Consider the following 15,756-nt stretch of genomic DNA (forward strand, 5'->3'; position numbering starts at 1 on the left):
TTTAGAAAAGGTTAATGAGACTACAGGATTTTTTTTGTTATGTCATGATTTCAAGAACCAGCAGGTACACTGCCAGTTTCTACTGATTTCTTAGAATAAGTAGACAATATAACCAATATGTAATATTTAACAGGTACCACACGAGGGGTGAAACAACTAGAAAGAGGATAATACAAACATATGTTTAAGTACAAAAGAACATGAAAGCAAGTATCATGTACACAGAATTAGAAACATTAAATTTGTAGAGAATTAAAAAATATTAGTTTTTGCTGTTTAATTCTCCCCCGCCACTGTGTTTAATTCTATTGCCATCTCATATGTAACCCTAAACTTTCTCAAATTTGTAGATATAGTATTTTATTCTGCTATATGAATTTAAAAATTCTGAATTTCATAACAACTGCTTGTAGATATCGTTAAATAAGCCTCATTTTAATGAACAGTAGGGAAAAAATACAATCTCAGCTATGTGTACTAAACATAAATGTTTGTAGAAGTCTTATGAAACTTAAAAATGATTATTTTCTAAAGTATACCAAGCATTGTCATTTCAATTATTTGTTCCATTAATTTTTACAACATCCTAATACAAAGAAAGAAAGGAAACAGGAAGAAAGGAAGGAAAACACATCCTGATTGTCTGAATTAAGGAAGATATCTCATTATATAGATGTCCTTTAAATATAAACAAACAGTTCAAAAAGTTTTGCTATCATAAAATTAGCTGAGCAAACCATGAGGCAAATACAAAAGGGTTACGGTATCTCTAATAATATAAATAAAGCTTATAACAAATATTAGAAAAACACAAAATCCTAATAATAAGTAATTGAAAAAAGACAATCACAAAAATACAAGTTGCTAATATGAATATTCATCCCATTAAAGAAATGCAAATTAAAACAATGAAATAGTATTTTAAGATATCAAATTAGCAGATATAAAAATTACAACATTCACTTTTGTACTCAAGTTGTAAAAATCCTTTTTTAAATGTCTGGGTTTTGAAAACAAGACAGTCTGAAAATAAGTAATCAATGTTTGCGGGGGTGGGAGTGAGGTGGGGGATTAGGATTAGCGTGAAGATGAAAGCACTCACACACTGACCGGGGGCAATAGCAGTAAGTATTTGTGGAGAGTATCAGGAGATTTTTATATATTTTTTTCAAGTTCATACCCTCTGACCAGTAATTCTACTATGAATCTAAATTTTTAAAATAATCAGAGATGCAAAGATTTACATATTTATCACAATAATATTTATCAGTTATTTATAATCATGAAAAAATTAGGAACAATACCAAACATTAGGGAAATGGATCATTATAGGATGAAATATTATTTAGCCATTAAAAACTGTTAAAATTATTACTTGTGAGGAGGAATGAATATGTTGAAATATCAAGTAAAAAAAGCAGGATCTACAATTTTAATGCAGTCTTAGCTAAAACTATTATTAGAAAGCAGAGATTTTATATCCTGCTGCTTATTTATTAGTTCTAATACATGGGAAGGCACATAAAATCTTTAGGGTTTTCTATATATAAGATCATATCGTCTGCAAACAGAAATAACTTTACTTCTTCCTCTCGAATTTAGATGCCTTTTTTTTTCTTTTTCTTGCCTACCTGCTCTGGCTAGAACTTCCAATACTATGTTGACCAGAAAAGTGCCCTCTTGGTCTTATTCCCTATCTTAGAGGAAAAAGCTTGCAGTCTTTCACAATTGAGTATGACATCAGCTAAGCAAAAGGATATAAAATCAACACATAAAAATCAGTTGTATTTCTACATTCTAGTAATGAACAATCTGAAAATGAAATTATCAAATTGATTCCATTTACAATAGCATCAAAAAGAGTAAATTCCTTAAAAATTGACCAAGTAAGTGACATAATTGTACACTGAAAACTACATAACACTGCTAAAAAAAATTTAAAGAAAACATAAATAAATGGAAAGACATCTTGTGGTCATGAACTGAAAGGCTTAAGATGTCAATACTACCCAAAGTAATCTACAGATTCAATGCAACCTCTATCAAAATCCCAAAGTTTCAGGCTGAAGTAGAAGTATCCATCCTGAAACTCATATGGAATTCCAAGGGACACTGAATGGCCAAAACAGTCTTGAAAAAGAATAAAGTTGGAGTATGCACATTTTCTGATTTCAAAACTTACTACACAAAGCTACATGGGGTGCCTGGGTGGCTCAGTCATAGTTGAGCGGCTGACTTATGATTTCGGCTCAGGTCATGATATCGAGCCCTCCATCGGGCTCTGTGCTAAGTGAGGAGACGGCTTGGGATTCTCTCTCCCCTTCTCCTTCTGCACCTCCCCCTCAACTCACATGCACTCTCTCTCTTTATCTCTCAAATAAAATTTTACTACAAAGCCACGGTAATCAAAATAGTGTGGTACAGGCATAAACACAGACATATAGACTGATGGAATAGAGAACCCAGAAATAAACACTTGAATAAATGGTCAAATAATTTTTGCACAAGGTGCCAAGACCATTCAAAAGAAAAAGGAAAGTCTTTTCAACAAATGGTAATAGGAAAACTGGATATCAACAAGCAAATGAAAGAAGCTGAACACTCACCTAATACCATAAGCAAAAATTAGCTCAAAATACATTAAAGGCCTACATATAAAGCCTAAAACAAGAAAACTCCTAGAAGAAAACATACAATAAAAGCTTCATGATTTGGATTTGGCAATAATTTCTTGGACATGACACCAAAAGCACGGGTAACCAAAAAAATAAACTGGACTTTATGAATATTAAAAAATTTTGTGCATCAAAAGACACTGTCAACAGAGTAAAAAGTCAACCACAGAATGGAAGAAAATGTTTGCAGATTCCATCTAATAAGGGATTAATATCCTGAATATACAGAGAACTCCTAGAACTAAGCAAATAAAAACAACCTGATTCAAAAATGGACAAAACTTGAATAGATATTTCTCCAAGGAAGATAAACAAATAGCATATAAGCACAAGAAAAGATGCTCAATATCACTAATCACTAGGGAAACATAAATCAAAACCACAAGGAGGTACTACTACCTCACACCCATTAGGATTGCTATTATCAAAAACTAAAATGAACAAGTATTGCCAAGAATGTAAACTAGTACAGCTGCTGTGGAAAACAGTATGGCAGTTTATCCAAAGTTTTAAAAATACAATTACCAGATAGCAATTCCACTTCTTCAGCAATTCTCATAAGAATTGAAAGCATGGTCTCAATGAGATATATGTACACCTGTGTGCACAGCAGCATTATTCACAATAGCCATGAGGTGGAAGCAACATACGGGTCCTTCAACAGACAAAGGAATAAATAAGATGTGGTACACACATAATGAAATATTATTCAGCCTTATAAAGGAAGGAAATTCTCATACAGGCTACAACATAAAAATAAACTTCGCAGACATTAATGCTGAGTGAAATAAGCCAGTCACGAAAAGACAAATACCAGATGATTCCACTTCTATTGAGGTAGTTAGAGTAGTCAAAATCCTAGAGACAGAAAATAAAATGGTAGTTGCCAGGAGTTGGGAAGAAGAAGGAATGGGGAGTTGCTGTTCAATGGGAATAGAGTTTCAGTTCTGCAAGATGGAATAAGTTCTGTAGATGGATGATTGTACAACAATGTGAATATACTCAGTGCCACTGAACTTTATACTTAAAAATGATTAAAGTGGAAAATTTTATGTTAAGCATATTCATCATATTTTTTAAAAATTCTTTAATTCTACTGTGGAAAAAAAAAGCAGAGAAATACTGTATAAGAAAATACGTCAAAATACGTCATGCTTGGTGACGAAAATAGAATGATTCATGATTTTCTACTTTAACCATTTAGCATTTCCAATTTTTTTAATGTGTACTTTTTTTTGTGTAAGAAAAAATAAGCTGAATTTTAAAAAGAGGTTACATAATTAAATATTTTATGAGGTTAAAAGGTTTTCAGCAGAAATAAATTTCTAAAATAATGACAAAAATTATTATTAAACAATATTTTCTATTTTCTCCAAAATCAGTAATTTATGAATATATATAGGAATTCACCTTGATTTTAATAATTATCTCTAAGACAGGGCAAAGGTTTTCTAAAGTTCTGTTTATTCTTTAACGATGATACTGAGGCATACTTTCTGGTATTGTTGTTACTGCTTCCTGCTTTTGAGGCTTTTCATACAAAATTCACATATATGTCAAGTTTTAACCAATTTTTGAGTTAAATTTCATAAAATAAAAAAACATGTCAGTCATGGCTTTAAAATCTTCATATTAACAATTCAATATATTCATCCAACAAATGTTTCTTAAAATCTATCATGGATAAAATTATCTTATTTTGCTAGAGCATTCAAAGTATCTTACCAAAACTATAGCTCAAAGATATCATCTTCCATCCTTTGATATTACACATATTTTCTTTTAAAAATATAATTAGTTCATTTCATTCTCTTTTTAACCACTTATATCCTCAGACTTTTAAAGGTCTAACTCACTAAAAGAGAAAATGTGTAAGTACTACAATTATTAACAAGAAAAACTATTCTTGTAAATAGTTAATTTATGTTGAAAAAAATCTGAAAGTACCTACTCTCATGGTATTTATACCAAATACCTGAAATAATGTTTTAATGGCTTTAAAAATATTTCTTTGATATCAGCATAAGAAAATTATTTCATTCAAACATATACTGCCCAATGGTTAAACAGATATGGCTTTCTTCCTAGTAGAACGATCTTATTTGGTATGTTTCTTTTTTTCCCCCAAGTTTGTTTGTTTGTTTGTTTAGTAATCTCCACACCTTACATGGGGCTTGAACTCACAACTCAGAGATCAAGAGTCGTGTGTTCTTCTGACTCAGCCAGCCAGACTTCCTTAGTATGTTTCTTTTACAAAACTCTTCAGACTAGCTGAGAATTTTGTGAAATCTGTATTTCTTAAATAGACATTTTCTAATATGAAGTAATTTTACCTATTACGTGAACATATAATTTCACATTAAATATCTACTATCATCCACAATGAATTCAATTTTTATTAAGTTTAATAAACCAAGGAAAATTACATGCTATTGAATGCTTTACAAAAAGTATCCTCTTATTATCTACGTACAAAGTCTCAATCTCACAAAACTGTTCCACATTACACACAAACTAGTCAACTATTTGTTAGTAACCTTTAATCCAATTTATATGTTTCTCCTAACTGGATAGATTAAACTATTTCTAGGCTAAATATGCTAAAAGAGTACTAACAAAAAGGACACATAAAGTTGTTTAACAAAATAAAAGCCAAATTTTGATATTTCTGCCAGATACTTCAGAGCCTCTTCAGGAATAATCTATGATCACCAAGACAAATCTGAACTTACATTCAGTTCCTGTTCTTTTAAATCAAACAACTGAGAATGTTTAATGAAACAAGTATAGATCTTACCAATGCAGGCCACTGAATTTGTTTGCCCTTTGATCCCTGAGTCTGGCTAGGGTCGATCCTTCTGGCCCAGATTAAGTGGTATTCCACCAAGAAAGTTGAAAAATCTTCATATACTTTAACCCACTCTCGTTTATCCCATTCAAGATCATCAAATTCCACATAAACCTATAGAAAAGAAAACGTAAAACTCCATGAGCAATGCAGAATGTGAGATATATATACATACATGTATTTTAAAAGATTTATTTATGTATTTTAGAAAGAGAGAGAGCTGGGGGGGGAGAGCAGAGGGACAGGGAGGTCTCAAGGAGACTCTGAGCTGAGCGCGGAGCCCCATGCAGGGAGGGCTTGATTTCATAATGCTCAGATCGTGACCTGAGCCAAAACCAAGAGTTGGATGCTTAACCAACTATGCCACCCAGGAGGCCCCCAAGTAGGTTACTTTAAAATAAAGGCACAAAGTTGAATTAGAAAAGACATTATCAAATACATTATTTGAACTGACATTTCTCTTAAAATCATTATTTAACTAACTTTCTCATTAACCATATTAGAACTCCCTACTTGTTGTATATCAAGAAGATAAACCATACATTTATTAAGAAAAGCAAATTACATAATGTTAGTACAGACAGGCTGATATCTACTAAAGACATACTAAAGACTATGTGGATACTGATGGTTCTAGAAGGAGAGGTTGGGAAATATTAAATATTTTAGGCTTTGCAAACTATATGGTCTCTGTCATACCTGTTTACCTCTGATTTTATAGTACAAAAGCAGCCACAGATAATATGTAAACAAATGGGTTTGGCTTGGTTCCAATAAAACTTTACTTACAGAGACAGGTGGCAATTCAAGTACGGTTCAACATATAACAGTCAATCAGTACAATATACCATATATACCCTCCATATACCAGAATGGAAGAAAAAATACTACATGATCATCTCGCTTGACACAGAAAAAGCATTTGACATGCTCAACATTTTGCATGATAAACATATTCCAACTAGGAATAAAAGGAAGCTACTCCAACACAATGATGGTAATACTGAAAAACCCTCAACTAACAGCATACTCAATGGTGAAAGCCTGAAAGCTTTTCCTCTAAAACAGAAACAAGGATGTTAATATTTGGAAAACCGAAGCTGACTCTCTTACACCTGTTCATTCAACCCCTTCTCCCACTTTCATCCTTTTTCATTCACTACCTAAGATGCTCTCTTCATAGAGCTGTCTTCCCTAGTACATTTTAAGTTTTGTTGGAGGCATTCTTGTTTTCTTCTTCCGCCCATCTTCTGCTCCCTTACATCTGAAGTGTTTCACTTCCCCCTCATTTAAATCCTGTTAGTTCTTCTGCCCTCACCGAAGTTCTTCCAGAATGTTTATAACCCCCAGTTTCACTCAAACTTACCTTTGAACTCCTACAAGCAGTTATTTTTCATATAGTTTATGTAGTATATAATCAGATTCTGCCCTATATATTCTTCAAATATAGTATATATATATAGTATAGTATATAATCAGATTCTGCCCTATATATTCTTCAAATATAATGAGAATATTTTTGTATTATGGCTGCAAACTCACTGAGGGTAAAGCTGTTACAGTATCCAGTACAGTGCTGCATACATGCAAAGTACTTAGTAAATATTAAATATCTCCTGACTCTTGAAATTGCTGACTTTTAAACATGGACACAAACTGGTATTATGTTTGGTTTTGAGGTCTTTCTGCTGCTGCTCATTAGGAAGCTAGTTAGATATACTTACCTGTTAGAATTGGGAAAGAAGAATACACTGTTCAAGGAGTTAACACCTATTCCTAGTTATCTATGCCAACTCAGAGCAGGAGCCCAAGTCAAGGAAGGAGCCAACAAAACTGTTGGCTTCTTCTAAAAATGCATCCTAAGGGGTTGAGCTGAGGTCCACCCGATGTTATGCAAAGTTTCAAACTATACCATTTTCTCTACCACTTGAAATCTTGTAAGAGTATGTAATCACTAAATTGTGGTGCAAATGGGCTTTTGAAAACTACAGAAAACTGAAGCAGAGCAATGCTCAGGAAAACCTGAGTGCTATCTTTGTTTTCCCTTCATGGACAATAATATGGTCTTACTGACAAAATATTTCAGTCAAGAACCTGAAGAGCCAAGGTTTTAAACATTTCCCTATCAGAAATGGCATTAATTCAATGTATATTCTTCCAGATGCAAAACCCTTGATAACAGAATTAAAGTTTTCAGCATGAAGTGAACTTTCTAAACTCATGGCTGATCTTGCATGGACAGTGTCACTGACAGTTTTAGGAATCTACCAGGACCCTGGGGACAAAGAAATGAAATTCTTTTCCTTTGCTGTATAGCCAACTTACCTTCATATTATCAAAACAGTGAAGTGTTTGAATGTCAATAGTTAGATAGACAGACACTAAAATAAGCTAGCCTGTTATTGTTTCATGGATTCTGGCAAAAGACAGGAGTCTCCCAGGACTTTATTACTTACAGCCAAGTGAAAGTGTGTGGCTTGTGTTGACCCCTCATGCCTCCTAAGACCCACCTTGCCCAGAGCCCGAAGAGGAATACCTATGCACTCAGACAGCTGTGTCACAGATCTGTGCCGGGAGAGGGTGGAGGGGCCCCCCTTTTATAATAAATAGAAGCAAGCCTGCTATTTGGAGGAAGTTATTACTTCATACTTCATTGGTGCTCACTGCAAACACAGCTCTGAGAAATGGCCCAGGTAAAGAATGGTCAGGGTTTCCCATGCTTGGTATATCTCGCAAGGACATGCAGGGATGCTCAGTGCTCATGCTAGATTCTCTACACCAATAAAGGTAAGACTGTGTATCTTGGCTAACTGAATGAGTAACTAATCTACCCTTATGGTGTATTGGTATGTATGTAGGGTGAGGTTTGGGGAGGCATAGTTTCTTTCCATCAATCTGCAAACCTACCAAAAACACTGTATATACTAACTCGGCTGTTTAGTTTTATGTTACTTTATACTGACTCCCACCTCGTTCACCTCTATTGGGTCCTTCGGCCTGCTTATTTCCTTCTTACTAACTAAAGATACGAGATCCTTGGGGGTAAGGATTAGTATGCCTTCATCTTTTTTTTTTTGCATCTCTGGTATCTGGCACGGTGCCTAACAAACTAAAGTGCTCAGCAAATATTTTAACGACCCAGCACCACGTAAAACATATAATGAGTATGAATAAATGACTAATTTGCAAAAAAAAGAAAAAGAAAGGAAAGAAAAGAAAAAAGGTCCTAAATGCAACATGAATACAGTTGTTTCATTTACTAATTAATCACTGCATTCATAATTATGTAGAAAAAAAGAAAAGGAAGATTTCACTCAGTAAACACTTCTGATTGCATATTAGAGCCTATCATTATGAACACTGGGAATTCAGAAATAAGAGATATACATCAAGAATTAATAGCTATGGATATTGTGGTGATTACCATAAGAGTGAATATGATCTGAGAAAAAGGCTCAGCAAAATAATCATTAAAAATAATTATTTCATAGTGAACATGTGGTAAATACTTTTTTTAACCCAAGATACAAAACAGTGATTTTGAAGAACTGGTCGCTAGATAATTAAAAGACTATCACATATCTCTTTTAATACATGTCTTCTACAACAGATCTCAACATGCACAAATTCTCTGTTTTATATATGTATAAAGCAGACACTGAAAGAAAAGCTGTTAGACTGTCAGAAGAACCACTAGCAAGATGAAGGAAGTATAAGCAGCAGTCATGTGATGCAGTTTCTGTTATGTGGTCCATTAAAATTAACCTAACCTTGAAACCCTTCAAACACAGGGTGCCTAGGTGGTTCAATCAGTTAAGCATCTGACTTCAGCTCAGGTCATGATCTTGGGGTCCTGGGATAGAGTCCCACATCTGGCTCCTAAGTGCTCAGTGGAGAGTCTGCTTCTCCCTCTTCCTCTGCCTCTCCCTCCACTCTGTTCATGCTCTCTCAAATAAAAATAAAATCTTAAAAATAAAAAATAAAAAATAAACTCTTCAAACACAATTATCATCTATATGGAGAATGTCTCTTTTCTCCTACATAGCTTGATTGCTTGAAAATGGCAAATGGATTCTGGTCACTTGGACACCTACATTCAACTTACACATACCAAAATAATAGCATATTAAAGCTGAGAATTATTATTTTTATCTAAATTGTAATTTCAGCCCTGCCACTTTATTTTAGGACCTCTCAGTAAGCCACAATCTTTATCTGCAAATGTTATACAGTTAATTTGGGAAAGGTAATGTGGGAACAGTAAAAATATTAGCTATATAAAAATCTACTAATGTACCAATTTGAAAAAATATTTCAGATTACTATGATGGGCATTTTTGGAGCTAAAATTCATCAATAATTATCACAAAATTTTTGAAAGGTCCTAGGAAAATCCCTATTTTCCTAGAACTATGAAATAAAAACAATGACCAATAAGAAAGCTTGTATTCTCTCTCACAATATACTATTTTCACTGATATTTATAAAGAAAATTAAAATTACACAACTATTGCCACTATAAAATCAAGTGATAAAAACAAATTCAGTTATTTTTACCTTGGTATCAATAATAATACTAATATTATCACACCAGCGTGGTACACCATGGGCCTCACCTTTTTATGCACTCTAATAGTAAGAGTGATCTGCATGATGTCATGTGAGAATGGTGATGAGCTAAAACAACTTAGCCTCTAAAGAATCTTTTGTGTTAAAAATAAAAGCATTAGACTATATTAACATTCCTCAAACTATAGTCTACATTATAGAATCATTTCTTTTCACATAAAAAGGCATTATGTAAGCCAGATAAGTTATGAACAATCATGGACTAGTAAGTTACAAATGTCTAATTTTATCAGAAGTCTTCTCAAGGTTTTTAATAATGCCAATGTTCACTGTCCATTATTAATAAGAGAGATAATACCATGAGATTTTCCCCATTTGTCCATAAAATCTCCAATTATGAGATACCTCACAGAATATTGCTCTATAAAATAGCAATATGGGAGAAAAATGGACTAGTTTTTCCATAAGATTTATCCATCTACAAATCTATATAAATAATTTGGTGATAACCAATGGGGTGGGGGGCCCAAAACCTGGTCATCTCTTCCCAAATACTGAAAACTTTTAAATGGGGGGGTGGGGGCGCCTGGGTGGCTGAGTCCATTAAGCACATGACTCTTGATTTTGGCTCAGGTTATGATCTCACGTCTGGCTCCGCTCAGCACAGAGTCTGCTTTGGATTGTCTCTTTCCCTCTCGCTCTGCCCCTCCCCCCACTCACTCTCTCATAAATAAATAATAAATAAAATCTATAAAAAATAAATTTTAAATCTGGCATTAAATTTTTTTTTTTTAAAGATTTTATTTATTTGACAGAGAGAGACAGCGAGAGCAGGAACACAAGCAGGGGGAGTGGGAAAGGGAGAAGCAGGCCTCCCGCCGAGCAGGGAGCCCGATGTGGGACTCGATCCCGGGACCCCAGGATCATGACCTGAGCCGAAGGCAGATGCTTAACGACTGAGCCACCCAGGCGCCCATAAATCCTGCATTAAATTTATGAGATTTAAAATATAACACAGTAAAGTCCTTTTAGACAATTAATGTAAATAATGATACACAAATGAAAACACCTCGTTTAGTTCTCTGTTTCTTTCAATAGCATCACAGAACAAACTAAGAACTGCTGAATGGCTCAGGAGGAAGAAAACTATCAGCAGCTCAGTTTTTTAGCATAAGGCGGCTTGACAGACAGAAGAATAATTTCAAGACATTTGAAAAAGTGAAAGAGAGAGAGAAGCAGCTTGCCCAAACAAAAAGGAAAAAAACCTTTCAGGAACTCAAATTCTGAGAATGCTTTTAAAGCATGAGAGTAAATCAATGAAGAAAGGTTTTCTATAGGTTATGAAAAAAGGGATGCCTAAGAGTAGTTTACAAATCTGAAGATATGAGGATGTAACTAGAGAGTTTAAAGGAGAGGGACAGCAACTAAAAAATCTAAGGAAGAAAAATCCAAGTTAAATACAAAGTCCTACATATTACAAATGCTTGTTAATAAATCTCCAACATAATTTATTTAGAAAAAGGCTCAAATTCTGGTTTTGATCTTTTGAGGCATGACTAGAGATTATATTAAGTATACTGTTTTTATAGAAAAGAGGTCAAATACTGAAGCTCCCATAATGTATATATAATTCCAGTTCCTAGGAGTAATTTTTAAAGTAAGTCGGAAATCTTATGAGACAACATGAGTATCAATCATCTTCTAAGTATATATTAGCTTTTGACTTCTCTTTCCTAGCAGTTGATTATTAGCCTCTTAAACTCAGTGCGAGTGCTCCACAGTTTTGAAAATTTGTACTTTCAATCACCCAACCAACAAATCTTTTCTGCCACTATTACTGCTACTGACTCCAGATCCAGTCACTCCTTTCAGATATTTCTGTCCCAGGTACGAGAGGCTTTGTTCCTTCCTTTTGTAAAAGAATTGAGAAGGGGAATGACAGACAGGAAAAGAGGTATTCCTAAAATCATCCATTTAAAGTTAGAATATATAATTCCAATGAAACAATGTTACAGGTGCAGAATAAAAGAGCAGAATAATATTTTACAATAATATTACAACATGTGGTTTTAATATTACACTTCACTTATTTCTATGGGATCAATGTACTTTAGGCTGGCTGACTAGAGAACATAATGTTTAAAACATTATTTCTATGGAAAAACTTAAATTTAGTAAAAGATAACTGATTTAAAAACTTATTTGTGAAATATATCTACTCACATTTTACTTTTTAAAAATGAATGTGCATATTATAATGCATACCATTTAATTACCCTATTTATAGAATTTGAAAGTGTAGTTTCCATTACAGGTTGGGCTCTAAGAAATTCACAATCAGGAAGGTAAAATGTCTACCAAAATACTTAAACATTTTAGAGAATAATGTTTGAACACAAAAAAACTGAGCAAAAACTGATAAAGTCTGACTTTAATTTAGAAGTCTTTTTAAACAGGGGCGCCTGGGTGGCTCAGTCGTTAAGCATCTGCCTTCGGCTCAGGTCATGATCCCAGGGTCCTGGGATCGAGCCCCACATCGGGCTCTCTGCTCAGCGGGGAGCCTGCTTCTCCCTCTCCCACTCCCCTGCTTGTGTTCCCTCTCTCACTGTGTTTCTCTCTGTCAAATAAATAAATAAAATCTTTAAAAAAAAAAAGAAGTCTTTTTAAACAGCTTGTCTACGGCAAACATTGTTGACAGAGTAAAAAAATAACCCTAATTCATAGATTCTACTCCCTGTTTTGCCAAACATTGATATTTTTGATGTTATTTAAATTCTTAATATCTAGGATAAGTTATTTGATCTCTAGGATTCTAATTACATATACTATTTACCAACTGCTTTACAACCATTTGTTTTCATATGTATGTGGTAAAAATATATGTTGCAATTTACTAAATATATACTGTGGCTATAAAAAATGACATTCAGTTCCTATTTTGATATATTACTATAAATATGTTCTTAAAACATCTTTGTTTCATGCAATCATTCATGCACACATGCTTACAATTCTTGAAAAGGTATTTGAGTGCCTACTATGTGTCAGCCGTAATTCTGGACACAAGAATAAAAGATTGAATAAGGTACCATTTATGATTTTAAGATTTCATAGTTTAGTATGGCTATAGACATTCAATAATGATAATTCAGTGTAATGAGTGGGATAATACAAATATGCAGAGTATTACTTTAATAGCTTAGAGGAGACAGTAACAAATATAGCCTGGATAAACTGGGAAAATCTACATGACGTAAGTGACTTTTTTTTTTTAAGATTGTATTTATTTATTTGACAGAGAGAGACAGAGCACAAGCAGGTGGGGTGGGAGAGGGAGAAGCAGGCCTCCCGCCAAGCAGGGAGCCCGATGTGGGGCCCGATCCCAGGACCCCGGGATCATGACCCGAGCCCAAGGCAGACGCCTAACGACTGAGCCACCCAGGTGCCCCAATAAGTGACATTTAAGTAGGATTTGAAGAAATAAGCAGGATCTCACAGATGAAAAAAAAAAGGTGGGGGGGAATACTGTGTTTACAGGCATGAAAATCAAGCACACTCAGAATATTCTAACTTACCTAAAGCAAAGGTTGTCTGGGTTTAGGATATAGGAAATGAAATTTGGATTAGAGAAAATGTGGACAATGAGAAATTCATAGGAAAGAACATAAAAGCATATAAAATCTCAAAACTTACAGGCTACCAAAGGAAAAGAAACAAATGAACACAACTGAGAAGGAAAACAAAGTATAACCTGTAGAGAAGGTACTATTCCAATCAAGAAGGTAAGTTTCATATGAAGAGGCAAGTTAACATCTTCAAAGGCTACAGACAAATTTAAAAAAAACCCACTGGATTGGACAATTAAGACACTGTAAATTACTGGAATATGATAAAAATCAGTGGTGAGGATGAATTAAGAAGGATGAACATTTCCACCTCCTTCCTCTGCATTAGGAGGTTTTCTAAATATTATAGCATATTAGAAAAATACCAAGTGCTTCTTTTTCTGCCTGTGGAAAAGAACTAGGGACTTTCCATCCACAGTATATAACAGGGACTACACCATGTTCCTGGGCATAGCCATGTGGTTGTTCATTAATTGAGCCTAAGAAGACAATGTAATAGGCAGTTAATCCATCTGATAGCTAAGGCAATGCAAAACCATCACTGATATTCTTCTTTACAGATTTGCTGTTCCAGTTAAATAACTTTTCTTTTTTTCTTTTTATTTTTTTTAAAGATTTTATTTATTTATTTGACAGAGAGAGACACAGCGAGAGAGGGAACACAAGCAGGGGGAGTGGGAAAGGGAGAAGCAGGCCTCCCACCGAGCAGGGAGCCCCATGTGGGACTGGATCCCAGGACTCTGGGATCATGACCCGAGCCGAAGGCGGACGCTTAACGACTGAGCCACCCAGGAAGCCCAACTTTTCTTTTCTAAAAAACATTTTTAAAAGATTTGAGAGAGAGAGAGCACATGTGGGGGGGGGGGTAGAGGGAGACAATCCTCAAGCAGACTCCCCACTGAGCATGCTGGGGCTTGATTCCAGGACCCTGAGATCATGACCTGAGCAGAAATCAAGAGTTGGTCACTCAACCGATGGAGCCACCAGGCGCCCCCAGTTAAATAACTTTTCAAAGAAGAGCTGGCCACAGGTAAAACATATTTCATTGATATTTTACATAAAAAATCAGGTATTTGTTTCTTATTTTCACACTACTAAAAATTACTTCTGGTTTCTAGTTTTTATATTTTTAACTCCTTCAATTTACCTTCTGCAATAGGTTTCTTAGAAAGTTACCACAGAAATAAAAGTTTTTTTATAATATTGTAAAGTAGTAGTAAATGCCCTTTGTTTATATTATTTACAAAGAACCCAGTACTGGGCATTAGTAACAAATTAGTAAGATTAAAATATGCTTCTGATTCTTGATATAATTGTTCAAATATGTATTTATAAAACAGTTATTATTTGGGATAGAGAAACATGCTACTTATTAATGAAGACAACTAAATACTAAAAAAAAGTGTATTTTTAGGCAGAAACATATATATTTGAGGGAATACTGAGTTCTAAATATAATACTGGCATGTAGGTAATAGTATTACTATCTATCTGAAATACAGTAGAATGAAAATGGCCAAAAGGCTCCTAATGAGTCAAGAAAGATGTTACAAATTCTATTCACTAAAGGCAAATGCACTTTACCCAAAGGTGAATCATCTCATCTTCACTCAGAACGCACTGACACTAGTATACAGATAAAGATAAATTATACTATCTAGTTTCCAAGTGCAAAGCAGATTATAAAAGCAAAACAGGGAGAGAGACTCTTAGGACATGCTTCCATAGTACTCTTAAGAACTATGAAAAGTTTCACAAAGACTTTAGAAAATCTTTTACCCTAGGACTCAAAATTGGTCCTAACGTAGTATCATCATATTATAATTCAATATTCAATGGGTATTTAATTAAAAATGATATGTAAAAGGTTAAAAACCTTCTATATATACTTTCATAGCAACATCTATCTTGTCTTTGCACCATCTGACACAAATGAAATAGGTCTGTATATATTTAATGTCTATCTCTCCTATGAATGACACAGGAAAAGTCTAAATTTATATCCAGAATAATCATCTATGATGATGCAGAAATGTAT

The 15,756-nt window shown here is 34.1% G+C and overlaps 1 protein-coding gene across 2 annotated transcripts in view; it reads right to left on the reverse strand.

The window, feature by feature from the left end:
* Window positions 1-15,756, reverse strand: part of JMJD1C (jumonji domain containing 1C) — a 265,106-nt gene that overhangs the window by 182,710 nt on the left and 66,640 nt on the right. For both annotated transcript variants that reach the window (XM_044916040.1, XM_044916039.1), the window contains exon 2: window positions 5,473-5,637. In XM_044916040.1, the coding sequence (XP_044771975.1) occupies window positions 5,473-5,637 (165 nt within the window). The remainder of the gene's footprint in view (window positions 1-5,472; window positions 5,638-15,756) is intronic.

This window comes from Neomonachus schauinslandi, chromosome 6, assembly GCF_002201575.2.
Source record: "Neomonachus schauinslandi chromosome 6, ASM220157v2, whole genome shotgun sequence".
NCBI lineage: Eukaryota > Metazoa > Chordata > Mammalia > Carnivora > Phocidae > Neomonachus > Neomonachus schauinslandi.